The sequence below is a fragment of the Rattus norvegicus genome, chromosome 1 (assembly GCF_036323735.1).
Source record: "Rattus norvegicus strain BN/NHsdMcwi chromosome 1, GRCr8, whole genome shotgun sequence".
Lineage (NCBI taxonomy): Eukaryota > Metazoa > Chordata > Mammalia > Rodentia > Muridae > Rattus > Rattus norvegicus.
The window spans coordinates 190,508,874-190,535,738 of NC_086019.1; the positions used below are offsets into that span (position 1 = coordinate 190,508,874).

The following is a 26,865-nucleotide window of genomic DNA, read 5'->3' on the forward strand; positions in this document are numbered from 1 at the left end:
CAGGTTAAGTTAGTTTAAAATTTTATTTTTTTATTTTTTTTAAATTTTTTATGTAATAAAAAGTAAAAGTCCTTGAGGCATCTGTCTGTCGGTCTCTCACACAGGACACTCAAGTTAATGGAGAAGAACAGGGGGCCCAAGTCTGAGGTTATAAATAATAGAAAATAAAAGATCTTCCGTCTCCAGCGGGGTGGGGAATAGATGAGAGGATGGGAGGACAAGACTGGGTGGGACCCAGCAGGGACAGAGCAGGAACCTCCCCCACCCCCGCTGGACCCCAGCCCGGCCCACTTGAAGGACCCCTCCCGTTCAAGGTGCTTGGCAGGAATTCCCCAACTCCCCAAGGGAAAGGGGTTGGGGGCGGGGCTAGGACTGGTCCCAGCTGCTGGGGGAAGAGACATAGATCACTCTTCCCTCCACTCATGGAGGTCTCAGGTCGCGGCCAGGACAATCTTCAGTTCCCCGGGGGGTGGAAGGGGAGCTGCTGGGAGGGATGAGATTGAACTGGTTGGAGGGGAAAGAGAGAGAGCAGGAGCATTAGAACCCGAGCAGCTGTCCCTCTGTCAATGCGTCCAGGGGGTGTGGGGGTGTGGGGAGGAGCGGCCTCCTCGAGGAGTCTCAGGGGGCTGTCAGAAGCACAGGTCAATCGCTGTTTCCCAGTAGGCCAGAGCCCTTACTCAGTTGCCCAGCTCAGCCCCCCACGCCCCAGTCTGGCCCTGTCTGCTGCGCTGACCTTACCTCGGCTAAGTCAGGAGACAGTCGGGGTCACTGAGAGCTGGGGAGGCAGTGGGGAGGGGGGCTGCTGGATCACAACTGAGCGAGGACGGAGGGAAGCAAAGGACAGAGCCAGGAGCAAGCCCCTGGCGGCGGCGACTGTGGCTTCTGCCCACCCTACATACTTCACAGACAGGTGTGGGTCGGCGGGCGCCCTCTGGGACAGCCCTGCCTCCAAGACCCCTCAATCCCCACCCAGAACCCGTGCATCCTGCCCCACCTGCAGCCCCTCAGCTCTTCCATGCCAAATTCCCCCAGCTAACGAGAACTCACGAATCCTGTCATCGGCTCCTCCTGGAAATCCAGGCGCCTGGCCAGGCTGCTCACCTTGGGGGTGTCCGATGTAGGGGTAGGGTGAGGGTGTGGAAGCTGAGAGTGCAGGCACCCCACTCGGGGGCACCGCGCCTTGGGGGGGGCCCCCATGGCCCTGGGGGGGGTGCAGCAGCATCACCTGGGGCGGGTGGGGAGCCCCAGGGTGTGGGGGCGGGGCTGCTGTGACTCCAGTTTGGACATGGGCCTGTAAAGAAAATTAGCTTCAGTGCCCAGCTTGATGAGAGGTTCTGAGATTTCTTATCAAAGCAGCACTGCACAGCCTGTACTGATACAAACTACCCTCCAACAGGTCATCCTCTGGCACACACCTCTGGGTTCTTACCTGGGTAACATGGGCCATGTTGGTGAAGCCGTGGGGCAGCTGCTGGTGGGGATGGATGGCATACACAGCAGCTGGCTGGGGGAAGCTGCTTTGAGGGGACTGGGCAGAAGGTCCCGGTGGTAGAGAAGGTGGCGTGCCTGTTAGGGCCCCTGGATGGTACAGATTCTGCTGTGGTTGTCCACTGCCCAGGTGTGGGGCCTGCCCCGCCTGGTGCTGCCGGAGTAGAAGTGAGGTATGAATGCCACCCATTCTGCTATGCAGGCAAACCATAGGCTCATACTGTTTCTCTGTTGAAGAATGACCCAGTTCTCCTGAAGCCCTCTTCCAGCCACCCAATTCCTGGTTTGACCATTCAGACCTTCCAACCCACTCCCACATTACAGGCACCTGAACGGGACTGGGGGCCGCATGCTGGGATTGTGGTTGGCTCCCAGTAGGAGTGGTGGCCGGCTGAGGCTGGTGGCCATGGAGCTGCGTGGCATGGTGTGGATAGGACTGGTGAACAGTGGCTGCAGCGGGAAAGAAGGGAGACCTAGTACTGAGCACACCAAATGGATAGCGGTTCAAACATCCCAGTGACAAAGTAGGCACCAGAACTCACCATAAAGGGCTTGGGGGGTAGGCTGCTCTGCAGAAGGGTACTGAGGAGTGGAGGATGACACGATGGCCTGGGGATGGCTTCCCGATGTCAACATTCGTGGATTACTTTGAAGCATAGGGGCGAACACCGGCTGGTGAAGAAAGAAAGCAATATGCTAAGTAGACCTGCCTGGAATGTCCTGTCAGCCTCTCTGTGCATAGCAACACAAGTCTCAATAGTTATCTTAAAGACAGTAACCACCTTAATTCAAAAGGAAAAACTGGGAGCGGAAGTTCAATGTCTTGTTACAGGAACTACATCTTAACCAAGTCAGACACTGCCAATCCCACAGCTAGCCACCACTATTCAGTGGATTTCAGAGGTGTGTTCTGTACCTGTGAAGGGTAGTGTGCCATGGGCTGCATCATGGCAGGCTGGCCTGGGAACTGCTGTGGGTTGTAAGGGATGTAGGAGGAATAAGGTGTGGCAGCCACCAAGGGTGGGCCAGCAGCAGCAGCAGCAGCCTGCATCATTGGAGGGGCTGAGGCTGGTTGGTGTTGGTCAGAGCGCTGGGGGGGAAGTGAGCCTGTGGGTGGAGGGTAGACAGTGCAAAGCTCAGGTGTCTTCGCTTGCCAAGAGGCACTAGGCAGCCCCAGCTGCCCTTCCCAACCCTGCTCACCTTTTGCACCCCGGTACTTGCCCTGCTGCCCAGGCACCGAATTGGATACAGGATATGGATACATCTGAGGTGCCTAAGGAGAAGAACTAGGGCTCAGCAGGTGCTCATCAACACTGGAACAGTCTGACCTGGACAGTGGGCACTTTCCCTGGGCTCACTCAGTCTCTCCTACCTGCACAGCTGGTCCCATGTGGATCTGAGGTATATATGAGATGTACTGGGGACTGTAGAGCCCACTCTGGCCTGCTGTCAGCACCGGTATGGAAGGTGTTGAATGAGTACGGGGCCCTGGTGAAGTTGGAGTACTGGTAGATTTGTTCTGTAAGGGACAAGGGGAGACATTATATTTCTGCAATCCCACTTCAGCCTTTTCAAATCCATGGACTAATGTGTGCCAAATATATCCTACACTTTTTCCTAAGAGCTTTACAGCAAATCACAAGATGGGCATTCACAGGGCTCTAAGTGGTTGTCTGAAATCTAGAAGCCCCACGAGTACACGTTAAAGCCACGTCAGTAGATTCCTTCAAGCTCATAGTCCTAACCCTCCTCATACACTCGACATGCCAAATAGTAAGAACCAAAGTAATCAATAAACAGCTTTCATCACTCAACCCTGGAGATAATCATTGCTTTTCCAAAGCAGTCCAACTGCTCCTTTCCAGACTGAAGTGCCATCTCACACTATGGGACAGCATGCTATCCTGACAGTCAAGTGCTCTCCTCTACTGTCCCCTCAAAAAGACCCAAGTCTGCATGCAATAGCCCCAGCTCACCACAGACAGCAGAGGCTTTGTTGGATTGAACTCCTTGGCATTGGGGTTCAAAGTAGACTTCTTTACTTGTCTGTAAGAGAAAGTAAAGCGAGCTCTTAAGTCATGTCCTGCAACAGCTGAGAAGCACCAAAGATCCCTCCCTCACACCATCCATCACCACCACCTACTCAGTAACCGGGCCCTCCTCTTTGTCATCTCCCTTGATGAGGCCCACTGGAGGACTGCCAGTTTGGCTGGGGCAAGGTGGTTGGAGCTGTTCTGGCCCCTCAGACCCCGCTACTGCTGCCAGGGGCACTTTGTCTTCCTTATCCAATATGGATTCTGCCTTGGAGGAGACTGGGGATCCCATAGGATCTGAAGTCAATAGACCATCCACTTCTTTCTCCTTTCCTTTGGCCTCTTCTTTCAAGATCCGGGAAGGAAATGGATCCAGGCCCGTCTCAGAGGAGCTACTAGGTTGAAGCTGGGAGGAGAAATAGTTCACATATCATACTGTCCACTCCAGACCCCAGTCTTTACCTCCTACATTCACTCTTGCTCAATCTCATCTTTCCCATCTGCTTGGCCTTTGTCCTTACATACCCCACAGCCTGCATAAATCCTAGCTCCTTTTCATGCTTCACTTACCTTAAACTGGGCCCCAAATTTCCTCAGTTCTTCCAACTGAAAGCGTTTTTGTTCATTCTGAAGGCCAGGGACTGAGGAAACAGTGAAATGAGAAAAGACACATTTTCCCCCCCTGAAAGATCACACAGGGCTAGTTAGTAGTACAGAACAAGAAACCAAAGAGTGAGCTCTTGAGAATATTGAAAGATAAATGATATCCAAGGACAGATAGATGGGCACTGCTTTCAAATCCTAATGGACTTCTTAAGGGAAACACTCCTGCAACTAAATGGGATTACAGAGTAAAATTGCCCTCACCTTTCCCAGCTATGCGGGCCAGCTCTTGGGCTTCCAAACTCCTACTGGGCTCCTTGGTTGGGAGTTCTTTTACTGAGGAAAGAGAGACAATAAGTTCCTGCTCTTAAGTCACACCCACAGTTCTCAAGCATTTACAACTGGTTCTTACCATCTGTAGGGGCCAGGGAGAGTTTTGGAGATGCTGGGGAAATAGAGCCTGCTCCAGGATCCACAACTGATGATGTCACAGGGATGGAGGCAGAGGATGCTACTGCTGAACCAATGGGAGGCTCAGGACAGGAAGCTGAGACTGGGGCAGGGGCAGCAGACTTGGGAGACCGTGGAGGGTACATCCGGCCCACTGGAAGAAAAGGGAGAGCTATACAATGGTTACTGCTGGCCAGGAAGTAGTGCATATAGGGGGGAAACCCAAAGAAAATTTATAAGCATTTTTTTTTTTTTTGTTCTTTTTTCCGGAGCTGGAGACCGAACCCAGGGCCTTGCGCTTCCTAGGTAAGCACTCTACCACTGAGCTAAATCCCCAGCCCCAGCATTTTTTACACCTAGGGCCACAATTTCCTGTGTTAAGACCAGGGCAGGCAAATGGTTTCATTGGGTATTACAAAAAGACTGGAAATGCTATAGCTTCTCCTGTCCTAAAATGTTGGTTAAAAAAACTAGTCTCAACAGAACACCTGACAACCCATGAACTGACAGGTTAGAACCCAGGAAAAATAAAAAAGTTCTTTCTTAAAAAGATTAAATTAAATCCATCTGAACGCCTTTAATCCCAGCACTTGGGAGGCAGAGGCAGGTGTTATTTCTAAGTTTGAGACTAGCCTGTCTACGGAGTTCCAGGCCAGCCAGGGCTACACAGAGAAACCCTAACTGGAAAAAGACGAGATAGAAACAGAAAATGGAAGATAAAATCCAAGACCGTACCCTCACACACCAAGCATCTACAAATATTATTTCCCAGTATTTCAACGACTTTAGACTCATTTACTACCGCCTACCCACAAGCTAGCCAAGCCTCATTGAAGCTCTCTACCTGCAGATGTTGGAGGAACAGAAGCTTCTCCAGAAGGCCTATTGTTGGGTGAAGATAAGGTCTTGCCACCTCTCAGAGGCCGCTGTGCCTTGGGGGACATGCGGGAAGGACCTGTTTTTTTAATGTGAAGAAAAAGAAACATGTGCTCATTACAAGAACACAATACTTCATCCTGCTAATCAATCACTTAAAATCCTACTAATCACTCTCCCCACTTTCTTCTGTCACAAGTATATGTTATAACCCACCTCCATTGATACCACGTGCCTCAGACCCAGGACCAGGACTGCTGTTGTCAAGATGGTGAGGGCCACGAGGTGGCAAAGAGCTAAGGCCAGGCCGCCCTCCTCGAGAACTGCTGCATCGAACTCCTCCCCGGGGACCTTCCCGAACTCGTTGAGGCAGAGGGATATATTTCCCTTCCCTGGGAAAAACTTGAGTAAGGACAGGAGACCCCCACTACCACCACCACCAAGTCCACAAACTTAATATTAATAACATCAACCCCCACAGTCCCAACTCCAGTGTTCACTATCAGTCTTGACTGTCACAGTCTAACGCATCTATGTGTTTATGACATTACTTCTCTACCCACACTCAAGAGGGCAAGGGTGTCTGTCCGTTTTTCCACTCTTCACCTCTCAGAAAGGCCAAGGGGACACTTGAAATGCCGAGCATATACAACTTTTTTTTTTAAATAAATCTTTTTTTTTATTCACTTATTATATATAAGTACACTGTAGCTGTCTTCAGTCAGATACACCAGAAGAGGGCATCAGATCTCTTTACAGATGGTTGTGAGCCACCATGTGGTTGCTGGGAATTGAACTCAGGACGTCTGGAAGAGTAGTCGGGTACTCTTAACCACTGAGCCATCTCTCCAGCCCCACAACTTCATTTTAAAAACCCAATAAGCTGCAAATTACCAACTTTCTAGGGTTCAGTCTAAACCTCAAAACTGGGAACCACTAGGTATTAACCCACACTAGCATGGTGAAGCTTAATAATTGTGCACCAAAGCTCCCGGCCAGGCCAAGACCCTACTGTAAGCCCCAAATAGTCACCTGGACACCAAGCTGGGGCTCTCCCGCCCGGACCCCTGCCGCTGAACTGCACTGTGCTTCTCCTCCTCGGTTCGCCCGTCGTCATTTTCCATGGCAATCCGTAGACGGTACTGGGGACTAGACTCAATCTCCCGAGCCAACTGGGCCGCGCGAAGCTCCCGCTGCCGAAACTCTTCAGAGTTGTCCTTTTCTAAGGGAACCCTGAGAGTGCCCAAATAGGTTACCATCCGAGGGCAAGGAAACGATGAAAGGACACACTGCTCTAACTACATGACCAGTCCAAGCCTGTGGCATTCCACCTAATAATACTTCAGGGTTCTTGTTTTTTGGTAGCATTAAAGGCTGAACCCGGGGCCTTACAAGTGTCAGGCAAGTGTTCCACTATTGAACTTAACCCCCAGTTCAGTCAGTATATATTCAACAAACAGCTGCCAAACCCTAGGCAAAACCCCAGGACATGTTCTGAATCTGATGCGTTTTTTGGGGGTTCAGATTAGGTCAGGCTGGCTGGCAGCAAGCACTCCTGCCCCCCATCCCTAGCTTGATTTTGCTTTTCCAGAAGTAAAATGATAAGGTTGACCATCATACTCATCTTTTTAAAGGGCTGCTGGGGAGAGAACTCTGGTCCTTATGTTTGTATAGCACATACTTACAACTGAGCTACATTCCCAAGTTATTGTTATCCACAAGAAATTGAATAGGCAAATCAGGTGGGAAACCAAAAACACTATACAACAACGGTTTCATTTAGAGGTCTGCCTTGCTAAATCCACAGTAAGCTCTACATACCAGACACCCAACATCACCACCGCAAACTCCCAAAATGCTTACGTGTAAGAAGATAGACTGCTGTCATAGGTGGTCTTCACTCCATAGTTCTCCTCATTAAATTTGAACATCTCATTAGGATCCCATCCATTAGACTACGAGAACAAGAATGTTTAGAACTCAGTAAAAAAAGGGAAGATAGCATGCCATTTCGCCTCCACCAAGTTAAAAACTCCTGTGGAAACTGAACACACTGACATGCATCTATTAACAAGACGTTTTTGAGAAATGGTCTTGTGTTCTAATTGCAAGGAAGGACTGCCTCGAGTCCTTGGTCCTCTTGTTTTCACATTCTAAACTGGAATTACAGGGGCTATCATGGCTTTTTCAAAAAAAGAAACTCAAAAACCCTTTTTTCCTTTACTTCTGTAGGTTTGTTCCTGTGGTGTGGTAGGCACGTGAGTCAAAGTCTGGGGACGATCTACAGGAGTCTGTTCCTTTCCATCACTTGGCGTGGTGGCAGGCACCTTTAGCTGCTGACCCACCTTGTCAGCTTAATTTATACCTAAGCTCAGAGGTAGCAGTGTGAAGAAGCACAGTCCTACACAGCACCACTTCTCTCCTCGGCTTTTATAAAGATAGACTTTTTGTTATATAGTCCAGACTGTTTGGGAACTCACAATTCTTCTGCCTCAACTTCCCCAAGGCTGGATTAGAGGGTATGGGTTATACCATGCTCAACTTAAGACTTTTTACTACAATAACAAGTGCTGCCATAGAGAAAGGTTAACAGTTTTCAATGCAGAGGATGGGAAAACTGACCCATCCTCTTCTACCCTTCTTTCCAAAACAGACCCTAAAACAAAAATGAACAACACTCTCCTCCAAACACGAACACCCCACAAAAAATAATGACTGTCCACATCAACAACCCATGCCAACCACAACTCAGCCCGCCTGCTCTCAGGAGCAGAGAACATACCATATCGGATTCCAGATCGTAGTCATCACTGTTGCTGTCACCGCCCTCCCAACGCTGAAGCACCTTCTCTTTGTGTTCTCCATTCACCTTAGAGTTCATGGCAATGGCTGAGTCAGTGAACTTGTCTGTTGGCCAAGGTGAGAAAGAGGGTTAGGTGATGCACCCCCTTCTCACCCTCATTCCCAACCCCAAGTGGTTTAACACAAAGAAAGAAACACCAGATTTAGTTTTATGGGAGCAGGTAAGACTAGTGAAACAGATCTAGATGGGATGGTGAATGCTGGTAATTCCAGCACTCAGGAAGCAGAGGCAATCCAAGCCTAAGGAGGCTAGCCATATATACAAAGACACTCAAAACAAACAAAAAAGGCCCAATCTAATAATCCAAATGCTAAAGGTGAAAGCATGAAACAGGAAAACAGGAGTATCTACACCACTAGTCACATTCATTGGACTCTATTAGGTATCAAGATGTTTTCAAGAACTCAAGTCATCGCTACTGAAAAACGTACTGAAAAAGATAAATCAAGCCAATTTGTCCAACCCATGGGCTTCCTCTACTCAGTTTCTTGGCACAACAGTATAGAACAATACCTTTAGTAGCATAATTGAAGTCAACATTTCGGAAGTGGACAAGCAGAACATCACTTGGTTTAAACACCATGGTGTCCACAATGTCTTCCCGACGAGGCCCACCTGCTGGCTCAGAGGCTTTCCGATGTACCGCATCTACTGCCAGTTCAAACTACAAAAGCCCCATTCCCAACATTCCAGGGTCAGTATCAAAGGGAGGAAAAGATGGCTTCTCTCAAAGCTTTCTAGTCTTTCAACATCAAATTCTCATGTTGTTCTGCATTTCTCAACATCAGCCAGAGAACTTAGCAAAAGCCTCAAAACTGCCTGCTCTCAACCCTACACAAACCTCAATTGCACTCTCATACACAGCTTCAGAAACTCCACGATTTGAGTACACTGACCTTTGAGCTCAGCGTCTTGAAAATGCCCTCATAAGTGGTGCCATTTTTCACTTTTACATCACAGGTAGAACCCTAGCAAGGTGAAAGATTAAGTCACTTTAAAAAACTGAAACAGCATATTCCTCAGACACCCAACGTTAAAGCTCTCACTTACCACTACAGCTGTCAGGAAATGCAGCATCCTGGAATTGTTATAGACACCTTCAAACACCTGTCACACAAGAAAAAAGCAAAGGGCAGCAGGTGAATACTCTTTCTTCCCAGACTGTCCCACCCTATGTCTTCTGAGTCTTTACAAGAGGAAAAAAAGGCACTCACTGGTGACTGTGGGGGTCCCTTTCCGGTGGTCTGTCCCCTGTTAAAGAGAGAAACTAGTTTTAATTAACAGTGAACCCTAGAACAATGTACCATGTCAACTTGCTGATTTAGGCTACGGGCTGATTAACAAATGCTCACATTAAAGAGGAAAGCAGGAATTACTTGCTAAAACATTTTCTCCAAATTCAAGATTTTAAAAAGCCAACAAAAAATTCAATAAACAATAGCTGTCAAATGCGGCTAACAGCCAATGCAATACAACCTGACTTCCTCCAAGGGGACTTCACTCTTCCCATAAAACACTGCTGTATTTGTAAACCAACAGCCCAATTCAGTTGTGAAGGTGAAAGCTCGGGCACCCCAAATGCAGCACTACTGAGCTTAGACACATTACCTCCCAAAGGAAAAAAGCACTTTCAGCAGCCTTGGATTCCAAATCCCAGGAGGGGTATACTCTCCACACCCCACCCTTTCGCCCTCATTATTTTCATTCAGCCTGTTACCCACTCTGAAAGGATCCCCAATCGCCAGGTAACACAGCTCCTCGACGGCTGATGTAACCGGCAGTTGAGGAGGGCGAGGAGGGGGCCGTTGGCGGGGCTGGGGGACCGCGCAGCCGCAAAAACCATCCACCGGGATGCCTCGCCCGGTATGCGCCTGCGCACTAAAGCCCATAGCCCTCCACCCGCTCTAGAACAGAAGCCACTGCGCCTGCGTCTAGTGGCTGCTTCTAATCGCATTGACACACCAAGAAAACCGAGGGCACCCACTCCTCACTCACCAACACCAGACGCCCCTAAACCCTCCAACCAACCCCCCCCTCCTCAGTCTTTGCTCTACGTGTTACCGGGGCAAGCCAATGCCCGAGTCATAAGACAGCATCCGCGCGCACGTACGGGCAGGGAGCGCGCGCGCAGGAGCTTCCCAGTCTGCAGTCTTCCCAGTAGCCGCTGCTTCCGCGCCCCCGCCCACTCCGTTCCCCTCTTACTGGCTACACCGGGAAGAGGAGGGAACAATCTGCTCCCAAGTCCCTCCCTTCCCATTGGTCAAACTGTGGGCCGCGCGCCCCCCCTCTATTGGCTACAGCCGGGGACCCCTTCATGCAGCTGACTCCCCATTGGCTGAAACCGGGGACCGCGAGATCCTCCGTGGTAATGGAGCTGGGGACCCCATCACCTCCTCAACCCCCCCAACACCCTTTTCCGACGGAGCTGGCGGGACGCGCCCCGCCTCCCCTCAGGGCCCAGACCCCAAGCGGTGACTAGGCCCAGAGAGCCGAGCACTGCCCCCAGGCTCCTGGAGACCGCCCGGAGATCTTTCTCTCCGACCTGTTGGCACGAGGGTCTACCCCCTCCTTCACGGGGTTCTGGGCCCTAAGAGCCCCTCAACAGCGCCAAGCCCCGGCGCGCCTCCGCCAAAGCCGAGTCGCTGCCACCTGGGCTCTCCCCAGCCAGGAGTCCCGTTCTCACCTGACGCTGCCGATAGCCACTGCCCCTGGCCGTTCTTGATGCTGCTGCGGCGCTGGCGCCGCCAAGATGCTTTCGGCTCCGCGGCGGAGCCCGCTGCCGGCAGCGGCTGCAGGCCCCAGGCACGGAGAGACCACTGTGGGAGGCCCCGGGGGAGCCGCGGTAGCGGGCAGCGGTCCCGGGAGGCCGCCGTTGGGAGGGCTAGTCCCGCCGGGAGGCCGGCGAGCCACGGCCTGTTGCGTGGGGGGCGGCTGCTGGGGCTGGGAGGTCTGTTGTGGCGGCTGAGGCTTCAACATGATGGCAGCGTCCGGAAGAGAAATTAGAGGGAAGGGAAAGAGGGCCTGAGGCTGGGCCCCTGCTGGAGAGCGCGGGAAGCGAGAGAGATCGCCAAGCAGGGGACCCGCCGTTGGCGGGCGGGGGGAGCCCCGCGGTGTCAGGGGTGGATTGAGAAGACGGCGGCGCGAGGAAGCGCCGCGAGGCGGAAGGGGAGGGGGGGATGTCGCGGGCCGGTGGATAGCGAGAGGGCGCGAGCCGGCTTGGCGCGCGTGCGCGTCGCTGGAGAAGGAGAGAGGGAGGAGCGCGGGCGGAAGCGCCGGCGGGGGAGGGGCGCGGGGAGCGCCGCCAGGCGGTTAGTTCCGGAAAGCAGAAGAGGCTCCAGTTGTGGCTCAGACTGGTCTAGCCCTTAGGGCGGAAAAGGAGCCGCGCAGGCGCCTAGAGCACCTCTAGGTTCCGAGCCACCTTAAATACTGGCGGCCGCGGTTGCTTCACAACGAGTGTGGGAGGGGCCAAAGCCAGGAAGGGGAAGTGCCGGTGGACCCGCCCCTCCCACGCCACAAGCGTAACGTCAGAAAGTCTCCGCGGTGGTGTGAGGTATCACGTCGTAGCGTGAGGTTCTTCCGCCACTGGGTGAGCGGTGGGCGGAGTCTCGTGGGCCAAAAAAAAAAAAAAAAAAAAAAAAAACCCTAGGACAAACCTAGTACAGGTAACTTTAAGGCAGGTGGGTTTTTAAATATGCTGTTCTCCATCTTACCTCCTTTAGAATATTAATGAGCATTAGAATGACTACTTGAGCGTAAGTGCATCCTAACAAAGGTGTCCAATTTGAAACTGAAATTCAGTGACTTTTTCTGGGATAGTGAAATCCAGAACAGTAACAATACAGGCAGTCTGGAGGCTAGACTTCTAAGAGTATATTACAGAACCCAGCCCAGGCTGCATAGCAAGACACTGTCGGAGAATCGTGGTACAATGCTTGCCTATAAAGGCAGCCGTCATTCAAAATGAGGGCAGCTGTGGTGGTTCACAACTTCAATCCCAGCACTAGGAAGGAAGGGTAGGAGGATCAGAAGTTTGAGGCCAGCCTGGATTATATAAGTTCCAGGTCAGCTGGGCAGACCTTGTTTCAGAAGGAAGACAAGTTGAACATTGGTCCATGCTTTGGGCACAAGGGTAACTAAGAAACTCAAAGCTCAAAGTAGTGCAAGATTTATATAATTTGACCAGAGGTACTTGGTAAAACAGAGCAGGAAAATGGATTTCTATACAGGTGGAATAGATCTGACAGCTTGGATGGAGCCTGAAAGTCTCACTATTTCCTTTAGCTGGCTTTCACCTCCCTGTGCCAACCAGGGTGGTCTTAAACTTACAGAGATCTGTCTGCCTTCTTCCTAAGTGCTAGGATTAAGACATACATCATCGGGGCTGGGGATTTAGCTCAGTGGTAGAGCGCTTACCTAGGAAGCGCAAGGCCCTGGGTTCAGTCCCCAGCTCCGAAAAAAAGAACCAAAAAAAAAAAAAAAGACATACATCATCACACCCAGGTTTTGTCATGGAATGTTAACCTAAAATCCTACTATTGGTGAACACAATTCAAAAATTAAATATAGGATTGGGTGGACACTAACAAACTGAACATAGTTGTATAGATGAGTCCAAATCTACATTTAGATTAATAACCCATTGGAGGCAGAAAAATGGAATTAATTAAAGTCATCCCTACATATTTAGTTTAAGGCCAGCAGGTCAGGTGAGACTTGGCACACACTTCCCAAAAGGTATGCGAGCAGGGGAAAGATAAATAGATCATTTGGTAGCAGTGTACAAAATAAAAATTTGTGTACTCTGTGTGTGTGTGTGTGTGTGTGTTTGACCTCACAGGCCAGACGCTGGCATCAGGTCCCCTGGGACTGGAATTAGCAAATGTAAGCTGCCATGTGGTTGGGTTGCTAAGAATCAAAGCCAAGTCCTCTGAAACCGAGCCATCTCTCCAGCTCCCAGAGTTTTAAATTTTTATTTTATGCATATGTAAACTTGAGTGCATGTATGTACACCATATAGGTACTGGACACTGAACCCAGCACAGCACTCTAAACGGAGGAGCCATTCCCCCACCCTTCTTTTTGAGTCAGGGTCTCTCTTTGTAGTCCTGGCTGTCCTGTAACTCACTGTGTAGACCAGACTGGCCTCAGACTCTGAGATCCACCCTCCTGTCTCTGGAGTGCTTGGATTAAAGCACTTGAATAAAAAGGATGTGCTGTGCTACCATGCCACACACACACACACACACACACACACACACACACACGTTTGATGTCATATATCTAAGGCTAGCTTCAAACTTGATGTATGGCCAGGAATAATTTATAATTCTCTAGGCTCTAACCTCCCGAGTGCACCATACCCACTTCAGTGCAGTGCTGAGGTATAAGCCCAGGGCTTCACATGTTAGCCAAATAACTTGACCAACTGAGCTAAATTCCCAGCCCTAAAGCCCAGAGCTTAAAATACTATTTTCTGGCTAGACCTGATGGTCCAGGCCTGTAATCTCAGTACTTCAGAGGTGAAGACAGGAGAATCAGGAGTTCAAGGCAAGCTTCAGCTGTATATCAAGTTTAAGATCACCCTGAGCTAGATGTGTCAGAAAATAATTACTTAAGTTGAGATTTAGTTCGGTGCTAGGACATTTGCCTAGCATGTGTGACACACTGTGCTGGAAACTCAGCATGGCAAGAAAGAAAATATTCAGGAAAAAAAAAAGATATTCAGGAATTAGCTTGAAGGGGTTCTGGTGGCGGCTCAAACCCGGGACAATTTGCACCACAAGATAAATGTCAATAATAGATGATAGCTCACAGAATAATAGGTTAGAAACATGCTTGCAAGTTGGGCATGGTGACATAAACTTTAATCCCAGCATTCAGATGAAGAAGCAGACGGATCTCTGTGAATTCCAGGGCTATGTAGACCTTGTCTCAAATTTTTAAAAAAATGGTGGGGTGAGGATGCTGCAGGAATGGCTCAGTGGTTAAGAGTGCAGGATAGTTGATCACATTGGAAACTCCAAGATTGTGAACTGGAAAGACCAACAGGATTAAATGAAGTCAATGACAGGTGAAGAGGCTGATTAAGTAACCAGCTGAGAGGGACTCAGCATAAAGAAGTAAAAAGGAGAGAGCTGAGTAAAAGGTATTTAAGACAGTGTGGAGAAAGAAGGGGCTTTTTCCTTTCGGACATCTGGATTGGAGGAGGAAGGTCAGCTGGGCACTTTCTCTGCCTCTTGAGCTCGCAGGTTTTTAACCCCAGGATCTAGCACCTGACTCTTCTTTGATAAATCAAATGGCCGGGGCACCAATATGTTGTTTTTAAAAACAGAAACCCCAGCCATTTGACCTTATATCTGTATTCCAGCCAGAGGGGTTAAAGGTGTGGGCTAACCCACCACAATTAGAAACAGCTGTTTTCAGTATATAACACAATCTCTGGGTTCATAATGTGATCAAATATCCTGCCACAGCCCCGAGTTCTGTTTTGCACTGAGCAGTCTACAGCTGCCTGTATTCCTTGCAACTCCAACTTCAGGGTATCCCACATCATCTTCATCTCTGGACTCTGTTGGCACCCAAATGTATGTGTTACATAGGCATTCATTTCGACAGACAGACAAATAAAAATATTGTTTTAAATTATAAACGTAGACATAAGCAATAAACACTACTCGGCACTTCTAAAGTTAGGGGAAGAGAATAAGCCACTGACCATGTATGTTGACACTTCAGTCGGGAGCTCGAGAGGTGGCTCATCAAGTAAGAATGTGTCTCAGTTAGGGTTTGACTGCTGGGAACAGACACCATGACCTAGGCAAGTCTTATAAATAACATTTAATTGGGCTGGCTTATAGGTTCAGCGATTATCATCCAGGCAGGCATGGTGCAGGAGGAGCTGCGGGTTCTACATCTTCCGCTGCTAGTGGAAGACTGACTTCCAGGCAGTTAAGAGGAGGATCCAGTGACCCACCTATTCCAACAAGGCCACACCTCCAAATAATGCCACTTCCTGGGCCAAGCACATTCAAACCATAAGAAATGTGTATTGTTTTTCCAGAGGACCCAGTTCAATTTCCAGAACCCAGGTCAGGCAGCTCATAATTGCCTGCAATTCAAGCTCCAGAGGGTTTATTGCCCACAAACTTGGCATCAGCTCACACAGACACACATACACATGATTGAAAATCAAATCTTTAAGGAAAAAACCTTCAGTCTCATTGATATGTTAGGCAAACATTTACCACCCGTCTGTTGTTCTCCATGAGCATTCGCATTTGAAATCTTCTTTTAAAATTGTTACTGGGTACAGCCTCCACTTATTCCGGTCAGGTAAGACCTAGTAAAGGACAAAGGCTGGACTACTTCCCTCCAAGGACACACTTCTCTCCTCTCTGCTCTGATGCCCTTCTTGGGCCATACCCAGGCCTTTGGGAAGGAAGTAATCACTCAGGCTGTGTGATAAGTGGTTTGTTTAGCTGAGTTTGTCTTATCTAGATGTCACTCTCTTTGCTTGTCTTAGGTGAGGCATATGACCTCATTGTGCTTGATTGCTGGGATTACTGGTCAGACACAATTTTTTAACCATCCAGTGCCCGGTGGTGCACCTTTTGGCTGTGGTTAGTCTTATCCTGTAGCCCCCAGTGGTCTCCATTTTATTTACTCTTATTTTGTGTGTATAAGAATTTTCTCGGGGTTGGGGATTTAGCTCAGTGGTAGAGCGCTTGCCTAGCAAGCGCAAGGCCCTGGGTTCGGTCCCCAGCTCCGAAAAAAAAAAGAAAAAAAAGAATTTTCTCTGTGTATATGTGTGTACTGTATACACATGTGGTGCCTTCAGAGGCCAGAAGAGGGTGTCATATCTCCTAGGCTTGTAACAGTGAGTTATCATATGGGTGCTGAGAGCAAACCTGGTTTCCTTGTAGGATCATAAGCATTCTCAACAGCTGACCCATCTCTCTAGTCCCAACTGCTGACCCATCTCTAGTCCCAACAGCTGACCCATGTCTAATCCCACTATCTGACCCCCTCCCCCTTTAAGCCAGTATCTTGCTATGTAACCTAGGATACGCTGGAACTCTCAGAGATTTGCCTGCCCTTGTCTCCCAGGTGATGGGCTATGTGCTTTTATCCCAGCCCTCAGGAGGCAGATCTCTGTGAGTTCCAGGCCATTCAGGATACATAGCAAGACCCTGTCAAAAACAAAAAGGAACTGAAATAAAACAAAGAGAAATTTCCCACCTTGGAGGAGGGAAGATTTTGTATGTCAAATAATACATTTCTGCAGCCTACCAGCGGGAACCTTTGGGTTGGGTAAGCCTACGGTGTGTCGCTGTCCCACAGCAGGTGGAGTGGAACTCTGCAACCGTGCACTGCTCCTAAACATCTTTGCACCAAAGCTGGCAGCAAGAACTACCTGAGCCCTCACTGGAAGGTGGGAGCACCTCAGTTCCACCAGTGCCATTGGCTTGGTTGGTATAAGCTCCTTTCTTGAGTATTTCCTCCACTTCCTTTCCAAAAGAAGGTTCTGGCTCTCCTGTTTCTTTCCCAGTAGACATCTAGACTCAGTCTCCATAGTTACAACCCTTGGGGCAAAGCAGCAAGAGAAACAGCAGATGACTTATTATTTTAACTTTTATTTTATTTTTTTTTTTTTGGTTCTTTTTTTTTCGGAGCTGGGGACCGAACCCAGGGCCTTGCGCTTCCTAGGCAAGCGCTCTACCACTGAGCTAAATCCCCAACCCCTATTTTAACTTTTATTATTGTATGTTGCCCTTCCTTATTTCTTTGTGGCAGGTTCTCACTATGTGCCCCATGCCAGCCTTGAACTCTTGATCCTCCTGCCTCAGCCTCCCAAGCACTGGGATTGTAGTCGTGTGCACAGTTGAGGATCCTGGTAGTTGACACTCTAACAATTACTCCACCCCTCTACTTCCACTCAGTTCCCTGAGATTCTTCAGACCCTCAGGAGTCACACCAGCTTTTTCTGGCACCATCCATCAAGTATGGATTTGCATTATATGTCGGAACCTGACGTTCCCCGGCCTTTGCCTCCCTCATCTTATCTTCACTCTCCATAAACACAGCCTCAAGATTGATCTCAATTCTTCCAGAAATTCTAACGCAGTCCTGAAATAGGAATGACCAGGAAACAGAAAGGGGTGAAATGGAAGAGTTTAAAATTGCAAGAGAGGCCGGGAGGTGATGCACTTGGGAGACAGAGGCAGGCAGGTCTTTGTGAGTTTGAGGCCCTGGTGTAGAGTGAGTTTCAGGACAGCTGGGACTAAACAATGAGGCTGTGTTTCAGGAGAACAAAGACAAGGACTGGGGAGGTGATTCAGCTGTACAGCATTGGACCACCATATTAAGGCTCTGGGTTTTCTTGCCAGCACTGCAAATGATTGACAGGTCAAAGACAAGATACATAGAGTTTTACACATAAAAATCTGAGTTTGCTGTTGTAAGAAAAATGCTTCAAATATTCCTAACCTTTCCATCCATATCTTTTAAAAAATCATTTTTTTTTCTTTTTTTCGGAGCTGGGGACCGAACCCAGGGCCTTGCGCTTGCTAGGCAAGCGCTCTACCACTGAGCTAAATCCCCAACCCCTAAAAAATCATTTTTTTTAAAGATTTATTTATTTATTATATATAAGTACACTGTAGCTGTCTTCAGATACACCAGAAGAGGGAATCGGATCTCTTTACAGATGGTTGTGAGCCACCATGTGGTTGCTGGGAATTGAACTCATGACCTCTGAAAGAGCAGTCGGGTGCTCTTAACCGCTGAGCCATCTCTCCAGCCCAAAAAAAAAAAATCATTTTTATATGTATGGGTTTAGCACCATGTGTGTGCCTGGAGTGACAGAAGAGGGCATCAGATCTCTTGAGTTGCTGATGCCTATGAGTGAAGGCATGCATGCATGTGGAGGTCAAAGGAGAGTGTTGGGTGTCAGCCTTCACCTTGTTTGAGACAGGGTGTCTTGTTTGCCAATATGCACATGGGATGCTGGCCTAGGAGCCTACAGAGAATTCTTCCACCTCCTGCTGTGCTGGAGGAGCACTGGGCTTACAGACTCAAGGTGCCACGTCCAGTTTTCACAGGGTTCCAAGTACAGGTCCTCCTATGTGCATGGCAAACATCTTTATTAATGAGCCAACTTTCCAATTCTGTCCTCAATTTTTTGCTCTGTCCCTGTCTGCTCTCCAAAGCTGATTCTTATGTTGAGCAGAATGTTGAGATCCATTCGTTTGTTTCTTCATCAATGTTAACTATTATGTGCGATGAACTATGGGAAGCAGAGAGAGCCCAGACTGTGTGTGCTGCTTGATCTTTCAAGATTTCAGATGGGAAATCAAAATTTTACTGGGAAGTGAGCTTAGAGGCTATAGTGATTTGAATGTGTAAAATGTTCCCCATAGACTCATGTATTTGAATACTTGGTCTGCAACTAATGGCACTGTTTATGAAAGTTCATGATCCTTTTCTGGGGCCTTGGTGGAGCAAAAGAGTCTTTGGGATGGGCCTTGTATCCGACTCCTTCCTGGTCATCCTCTGTTGAGCATGGATACAATGTAACCTGCCAGGTTTCTGCATCAGCTGTCATGCCTTCCTGCCACAGTGGACTGTATCCCTCTGGAACTATAAGCCAAAGTAAAGCCTTTCTTAAGTTGCTTCAATCAGAGTATTATAGTGACAGGAAAAATAATTAAGACAGAGGCCATTCATGTTATATTCCAGAAAGACTCTGGGTATATTCTGCCCATGTCCTGAACTTTGTGAATTACCCATGGTGGGTACTTAGAACCAAACCCAGTTCTTAAAGATCTGGAAATGCTCTTGACTGCTGAGCCATCTCTCCAACTCATGTCCTAAAATTTTGAATGAGACATGTTAACTTTTCCTAAGGAGATATGGCTCCAGATAGGGCACTAAGGCAAACCAAAGTGCCAGTTCTACCAAAACCCAGCTTAGTGAAATAGTTGGGGTTACTTACAGGTATAAGTGAAGGGTTATATGGGCAAAGATGACCTACCCCAGTATGGGTGGTGACTGGTGAAAGCTGTATCCCTTGGAGCTCTCAGAAGGACTTCCAAACAGTGCAGAGTGCCTCTTCACAGAAGTACTTGTATAACTTGGGGAAGAGCCTGGTGAGCCTTACAAGTTTGAAGACCTTTCCTGTGACTAGTATGTTGTTTCTTTCTGGAGTCCTCTGCCTTTGTTTACTTTTTGATTTTTTTTTTTTTGGTGTGGATTTTTGTTTGATTGATTGTTTTTGAAACAGGGTTTCTCTGTATAGCCCTGGCTGTCCTGAATCTCACTTTTGTAGACTTAGAGATCTACTTGCCTCTGCTTCCCCAGTGTTGAGACTAAAGATGTGTGCCATCAGACATGTCTATTTTTTTAATCTTTTTTTTTAATTTTCTAGACCTATTTATTTATTACGTACACAGTGCTCTGCGCATATATATGACAGACGAGGGCACCAGATCTTATTATAGATGGTTATGAGCCACCATGTGGTTGCTGGGAATCGAACTCAGGACCTCTGGAAGAGCAGTCAGTGCTCTTAACTGCTGAGCCATCTCTCCAGCCCTATTTTTTTTTTTAAAGATTTATTTATTTATTATATATAAGTACACTGTAGCTGTCTTCAGATATACCAGAAGAGGGCATCAGATCTCTTTACAGATGGTTGTGAGCCACCATGTGGTTGCTGGGAATTGAACTCATGACCTCTGGAAGAGCAGTCGGGCGCTCTTAACCGCTGAGCCATCTCTCCAGCCCCTAGCCCTATTTTTTTATTTTTATTTATTTTTTTTTTTCGGAGCTGGGGACCGAACCCAGGGCCTTGCGCTTCCTAGGCAAGCGCTCTACCACTGAGCTAAATCCCCAACCCCTAGCCCTATTTTTTTAATCTTAATGGTTCAGGATATAGTATTTGTATCTAAAGAAAACTGCTACATAACAAAGGCTAAATTCAAAATTAATGTACTAAATTGTTTGTTGGGGGAAATTTCGAGACAGGGTTGCCTCCAGGCTGTGGCATGGTATTCTTCATTGTCTGAAGAATGATCTACAATAGCCAATAATAATAATAATGATGATGTCGTCGTCGTCTACACAGGGTCTCACGTGTAGTCCTGGTTGGCCTGGAACTCACAGAGATCTCCAGTTCTTGCATCCTGAGTGCTAGGACTGTAAGTGTGCAGTACTACTCCTGGCTCCATGGTTTTGCTTTTGAATGAGTAAGTTTATTGAGTATATAGCAACAAAAGCAAAAGAACAAACAGTAAGCAGCAGACAGACAGCAAAATATCAAGGCACATCCCCATCCAACGTGTCTGGAACTCCACTTAAAAAAATAAAGGGAACATCCTCAATTAGGGCTTACATAAATGGGCCAGGGAGCCCTGCTGGGGCAGCAAACTGGAGCTCCAGACGAAGAGTTCCCAGTGGCAGAGGGCTCCCTTAGTGAACGAGCAGATACCACAGATAGGTAAACACCATCAAACCTAGAACTTATAAAAACAGCTGTTAGCTCTTTTCAAGGACGGGATGTTTTCAGGATTGAGCTGGTTCCACTGTTTTCAATGTTCCTGTTACAGAGCTGGGGTACTAGCCCATCCCCTTCCTAGATAAAGGGTCTTTAAATTTAATTTTATTTTTGGACTTTTGCTTTTATTTACAGGATCTCACTGTGTAGCCTTGGCTGACCTGGAACTCATTATATAAACCAGAGGGGTTCAGATTCAGAAATTTGCCTCTATGTGCTTTGGTCAAAGGCTCGCACCATGACCAGCAGCAAACGGTCTTGGAGGATACTTGAAATAAATGCACTGGTGTCTTAAGCAGCACTTGATGCTTTTACCAAATAATGCACATTATACATGGTTACTATTTACTGTTTGTCCATTTGCAGTGAGAGAGAAGAAAGGTGTGCAGAAAACAAGATGAGAGAGGCTTTGTTTGGTTTTTCAAGACAGGGTTTCTCTGTGTAGCCCTGGCTGTCCTGGAACTCACTCTGTAGACCTGGCTGGCCTCAAACTCTCAGATCCACCTGCCTCTGTCTCTGGAGTACTGGGATCAAAGGCGTGTCCCACTACCGCCTGGCGGTTTGATAGAATTTAAAGTGGCAGATGAGAGGATGAGGACAAAGCCAGCATTAAAGAGAAAACATAAGCTTGCATTGGACCAGTGTGCTTTGACAGCAAGACCCTAGTCTTCAGATCTCTAAGGTACAACAGTGCAAACTCATCTGAGAAATGAAAAGAGGTTCTAATCAGAGCCTCAACCTTTGCAGGGCCATCTAGAGAAGTGTTTCCCCAGGTTCAGCCTCAAAAACAAAGTAGCTATATTAGCCATGGTTCAAAAAGAACATAATGAGTCTAGAGCTCTTAGCAGAGCTTGGCGTTGCCCTTACCAGAAATGTCGGTGCTGCACAAAGGAACACATGAACCGGGGCTGGGGATTTAGCTCAGTGGTAGAGCGCTTACCTAGGAAGCACAAGGCCCTGGGTTCGGTCCCCAGCTCCGGAAAAAAAGAACCAAAAAAAAAAAAAAAAAAAAAAAAAAGGAACACATGAACCAAGTAATTTAGCGAGGGATTTCTTTTTGCAAGAAGGGTATCTCGGAACCCAAATAGCTGGAGAAGCATGCTCAGCCAAGTCACCCTGTACCTTTTATTCCTAATGTAGATGGTAACTGTGTCTCTCCTCATTCTTCGGGGTTGACCTCACAACCTGATGTGATTAGCTAATTGGAACAGAGGGAAGGGGAGGTTCAAGCCTTTCTTGGGTTAACTGCTTTTGGAGCAGTTGGTAACTATCTGATGTGGGTACTGTGGATTGAACTCTGGTTCTCTGCAAGAGTAGTCTACACTCTACCACTGAACCATCTCTTCTGTACCTACTCACATACTGTTGATTGAAGAATATCCTTCTCGGGCTGCAGAGATGGCTTAGTGGTTAACAGCACTGACTGCTCTTCCAGAGGTCCTGGGTTCAATTCCCAGCAACCACATAGTGGCTCACAACCATCTCTAATGGGCATCTGATGCCCTCTTCTGGTGTGCCTGAAGACATCAACAGTGTACTCACATATATGAAATAAGTCTTTAAAAAAAATCCTTCCCGGGGTTGGGGATTTAGCTCAGTGGTAGAGCGCTTGCCTAGGAAGCGCAAGGCCCTGGGTTCGGTCCCCAGCTCCGAAAAAAAAAAAAAAAATCCTTCCCTATTGGGAAGATTAGCCACTATCAACTGAGTGAACAGCTTCCAGAAGGATGCATTTGGCTTGGTAAGAGATGAGGCTATCTGCCTAGCTAGCTAGATCAACTAAACCAAGGCGGATCAACAGGGCTGACAGTTAAGACAGTGTCTTAGATCTCAGAAGAGATTATAAATACGGAGTTTTGAGCAGTGTTGAGACTTTGTGGACTCTTAGAGATAGACTAAATACATTTGGCATTAAGAAGAGAGCATGAGGGCTGGAGAGATGGCTTAGCTGTTAACAGCACTGACTGCTCTTCCAGAGGTCCTGAGTTCAATTCCCAGCAACCGCATGGAGGCTCACAACCATCTGTAGTGAGATCCGATGCCCTCTTCTGGTGTGTCTGAAGACAGCAACAGTGTGCTCACATTAAAAAAAAAGAAAAAAAAATTTTTTTTTAAAAAAGAAGAGAGCATGAGACTTAAGGCCAGAGAAAGAGTGTTGTGGTTTATTTTATTTTGTTTATCTATTTTGTGTTTTTGAGACAGGGTTTCTCTGTGTAGCCCTGGCTGTCCTGGTACTTGCTCTGGAGACCAGGCTGGCTTTGAACTCAGAAATTTGCTTGCCTCTGCCTCTTGAGTGCTAGGATTAAAGGCGTGTGCCACTGCAGCTTCTGTCACTGCTAACACCACCACCACCCAGCAATTGTATGGTTCTTTAAAAAGGTATTTTATCAGATCTGTTTGAATGTGTATGTGCCACCACGTGCATATAGAGATTAGAGGACATTTATGGAGTTTTTCTCTCTCCTTCCACCATGTGGGTCCCAGAAATCAAACTCAAGTTGCCAAATTTGGCAAAAAGTGCCATTATCTGCTGAGCCATCTTAATAGCCCTTTAAAAATTCTTAGTAAAAATACTTAGATGAGAGCTGGCCCTGTACCTCACCTGGGCAGCACAGTACAGACGCCCTTGCAGGCATGGGCGTAGGTGAACTGATCCCAAGTGCATGAGATCCAGAGCTTTGAGTTGGCCCACCTCAACATCTACACCATCTATGAACTGCTGGAGCTTGTGAAAAGGTTGGTCCTACAGATCCAAAGCTGCCAGATAACCGTAACATAGGGCAATGGCCAAGGATCCTTGAGGATTCCTGGTGAGGACCCAGTATTGCTAGTGTAGCAGAAGCCAGAGGCCCTTGCACTGAACATTCCCAAGTGTTAGAGAATGTTTTATCCACTGTGTATTCAAATGCTAATTTCTGTCTGTACCCAGAATTTGGTTTCAGTCTGAACTTTTGTATTGTCATTATTATGAAGCTTCTCTTGATACACATTCTATAAACTTTGTACTCCATCACCTTCTGATTGGTTAAATAAAGAGCGGAACAGCTAATAACTAGGCTGGAGAGGAAAAGGTGGAAAAGGAAACAGGTCCAGAGGTGGGGAAGGAGAGGAGAGGAGAGAGCAGTGTCTCAGGTAAGGACAGGGAGTCACCATTGGAACACAGATGAAAGAGATGTCAGAGACTACGATGGCAAGAGGCCATGTGATGTCTCCATGTCAGCAGGCAAGAGGCCATGTGATGTCTCCATGTCATTCAAAGCCAGGGCAGGCATAGTAAAGTCCTTCCTTTGGACTTTTACTTTGGTGCCATACGTTTGCCAGAAAATCCAAGCTTAGAGCCTGAGAAAAGTCTGAGATGGAAAGTGGTTTCCTAGTGAAAGAGGGGAAGGAGGAGACAGCAGAAAGTGCTTTGCTGCTTTAAGAAGCCCTTGCTAGGCAGAAAAGCTGGCTCCTCTACCAGAGCCTCAGGGCAGTCGCAGTTTTCTCCCAAGCCCTGCATGGTTCCAGAGAAGGGTCAGAGTGTGCACTAGAGAGAAGTGGCCAGAGGACACATGGGATCGGGGCCAAGGTTGTGTGTGTGTGTGTGTGTGTGTGTGTGTGTGTGTGTGTGTGTGTGTACTTGGCACATGTGCTTCTGTGAGCTAGGGGTCCCACACATAAGGTACAGCTGTGGCCCTAAAGCAACCATGCTGCCAGAAGGCTACACCTCTACCCAGAGCTAAGGCGAGGCAGTTCAGCTGGCTGAGCAGGCCAACAATGCCCATGGCACATAGAGCTTGTGAATGCCAGCTTAGAGGACAGGCTTGGCTCAGCACAGCATGGCGGGCTCTATGGGCCCAGACTGCTGGGATGGGCCCAGGAGTGAAAGTCTACAGCCATGCCGTGGTCTGGGAAGGTGGAGAGGCTGGCAAACAGCTCACAGCTCCAGACCCTTCACTGAGCAGAAGGGTTGGGGCAGGGTTAGCCACAGTTCGAGATGTAGGCTAAACAGCAGAGGAGCGTTGGAGACAACATGCAGAGGAAATTCAAGATCTGAGCACAGATGAGCCTCTGAGCTGGTACAGTAACTAGCAATCCCCAAAAGTAAGAGTTTATATAAGCCTAGATACAGAGATAAATATTAAGTTTGGAAGCAGAAAGTCTCCAAAGAAAGGATAGACAAAAATAAAAATGTTCTTAAGTATGCATAATAAAGTAAAATCTCCATTAAAAAGGAGAGCATGATAAATGAAAAGCATGGTAGAAGTGGGCACTTGAACCCTATATAATTTTAATCATCAACATACTAATAGTTTTACTTTCAGTAATGATTACAATTTTATATGTCCTTTTTAAGAAAGATCAGAATAAGGGGCTGGAGATTTAGCTCAGTGGTAGAGCGCTTACCTAGGAAGCGCAAGGCCCTGGGTTCGGTCCCCAGCTCCGAAAAAAAGAACCAAAAAAAAAAAAAAAGAAAGATCAGAATAAAGCAGACTTAGAGAAGGAGAAGACAGAAAAATGCTAGAGTGGAGGTAATAGAAAGGAGACTGGGCTCTACCTGCAATCCCAGATCTGCACTCTATTCCCCAGCCACAACTCTACCTACATCCCTGGAGGCCTGCTGCCACCCAGGACAACCGAATGAGGTGCCCCAATGCCCTGCCCATGGGATCTCCTGCCAACCCAGCAGCTGTGAGGTCTGCCCCATCCCCTCTGCAATACACACCTCTACCTGCAATCCCAGATCTGTGCTCCATTCCCCAGGCCACAGCTCTACCTACATCCCTGGAAGCCATCAGGGACTACCAGATCTTCCCGCATCCCTGGAGGCCTGTTGCCATCTGGACAACAACTATACCTGCAATCGCAGAGGCCTGCTGCCATCAGTCTACCAGGCCTGCCAGCACCAGGGATAACCAGATGGCTAAAGGCCAACATAAGAACACAATCAACAAAAGCCAGGGCAATATAGCACCACCAGAACACAGCTATCCTACTACAGCAAGCCCTTTAATCTTATGAAGATGATAGAGGCCTTTAAAGAAGAAGTGAATAAATCCCTTTTAAAAATACAAGGAAGTACGCTCCAATAGGTGAAAGAAATGGATAAAACTGTTCAGGACCTTAAAATGGAAATAGAAGCAATAAAGAATACACAAATAGGTAATCCTGGAGATAGAAAACCTAGGAAAAAGAACAGGAGCTATAGAGGCAAGAATCACCCACAGAATACAAGAGACGGAAAAGACCATCTCAGGTGAAGATATGATAGAAGAAATCAATATATCAGTCACAGAAAATGCCAAATCTAAAAAGTTTATTAATATAAAACATCCAGAAAAAATGAGACACTATGAAAAGACCAGGCTTAAAAATAGGAGTAGGAGAGGGTTGGGGATTTAGCTCAGTGGTAGAGCGCTTGCCTAGCAACCGCAAGGCCCTGGGTTCGGTCCCCAGCTCCGAAAAAAAGAAAAGGAAAAACAAAAATAGGAGTAGGAGGAGAAGATTCCCAACTCAAAGAAAGTATCTTCAAAATCATAGAAGAAAATTTCCCTAGCCTAAAAAAATAGACACCTATAAACATCCCAAAAGCTTACACAACACCAAGTAGATGGGCCAGAAAAGAATCCTCCCACCACATAAAAATCAAAACACAAAAATCTACAGAACAATAAAAACTTAAAAGCAGCAAGGTAAAAAGGCCAGGTAACCTAGAAAGGCAGACCTATCAGAATAATACCTGTTTCTCAACACAGACTCTAAAGCCAAAGGACCTCTACAGACAGTAGTCAGTCCAGACTACTATACCCAGCAAAACTTTGAATCACCATGGATAGAGAAAACAAGACATACCATGATAAAAGCAAATTTAAACATTATCTTTCCATTAATCCAGCCCTATAGTAGAAGGAAAACTCCAACACAAGAGGGTAATACACCCAAGAAAATACAAGAAATGAATAATTTCACACAAGCAAAACCAAAAGAAGAGAATCACACATGTAACCAACACCAAAATAACA

General features: G+C 47.5%; 1 protein-coding gene and 1 long non-coding RNA gene across 26 annotated transcripts in view; one reads left to right on the plus strand and one right to left on the minus strand.

Annotated features, from left to right (window-relative positions):
- Window positions 1–4: 4 nt before the first annotated feature.
- Window positions 5–17,390, minus strand: Atxn2l (ataxin 2-like). Of its 25 annotated transcripts, XM_063267713.1 has the most exons (24): window positions 10,997–17,390; window positions 9,528–9,564; window positions 9,364–9,420; window positions 9,210–9,281; window positions 8,827–8,977; window positions 8,233–8,357; window positions 7,314–7,405; window positions 6,483–6,683; window positions 5,667–5,842; window positions 5,419–5,529; window positions 4,537–4,746; window positions 4,389–4,460; window positions 4,092–4,162; window positions 3,632–3,927; window positions 3,465–3,534; window positions 2,861–3,007; window positions 2,689–2,761; window positions 2,405–2,595; window positions 2,031–2,160; window positions 1,817–1,938; window positions 1,430–1,642; window positions 1,048–1,291; window positions 739–898; window positions 344–481 (listed from the first exon to the last, which is right to left on the minus strand). In XM_063267713.1, the coding sequence occupies exons 1-23, from the start codon at window positions 11,287–11,289 to the stop codon at window positions 744–746; spliced, it is 3,309 nt and encodes a 1,102-aa protein (XP_063123783.1). In that variant the 5' UTR covers window positions 11,290–17,390; the 3' UTR covers window positions 344–481; window positions 739–743. The 25 variants fall into 25 exon arrangements, with proteins under 25 accessions (XP_063123844.1, XP_038938888.1, XP_038938834.1 ...); XM_063267774.1 differs by lacking the exon at window positions 739–898 and having other exon boundaries at window positions 5–481; window positions 1,048–1,101; window positions 4,537–4,728; XM_039082960.2 differs by lacking the exon at window positions 739–898 and having other exon boundaries at window positions 5–481; window positions 1,102–1,291; window positions 4,537–4,728.
- Window positions 10,587–26,865, plus strand: part of LOC134483838 (uncharacterized) — a 32,509-nt gene continuing 16,230 nt past the window's right edge. Inside the window, exon 1 of the long non-coding RNA XR_010060933.1 lies at window positions 10,587–10,678. This is a non-coding gene — a long non-coding RNA (uncharacterized LOC134483838). The remainder of the gene's footprint in view (window positions 10,679–26,865) is intronic.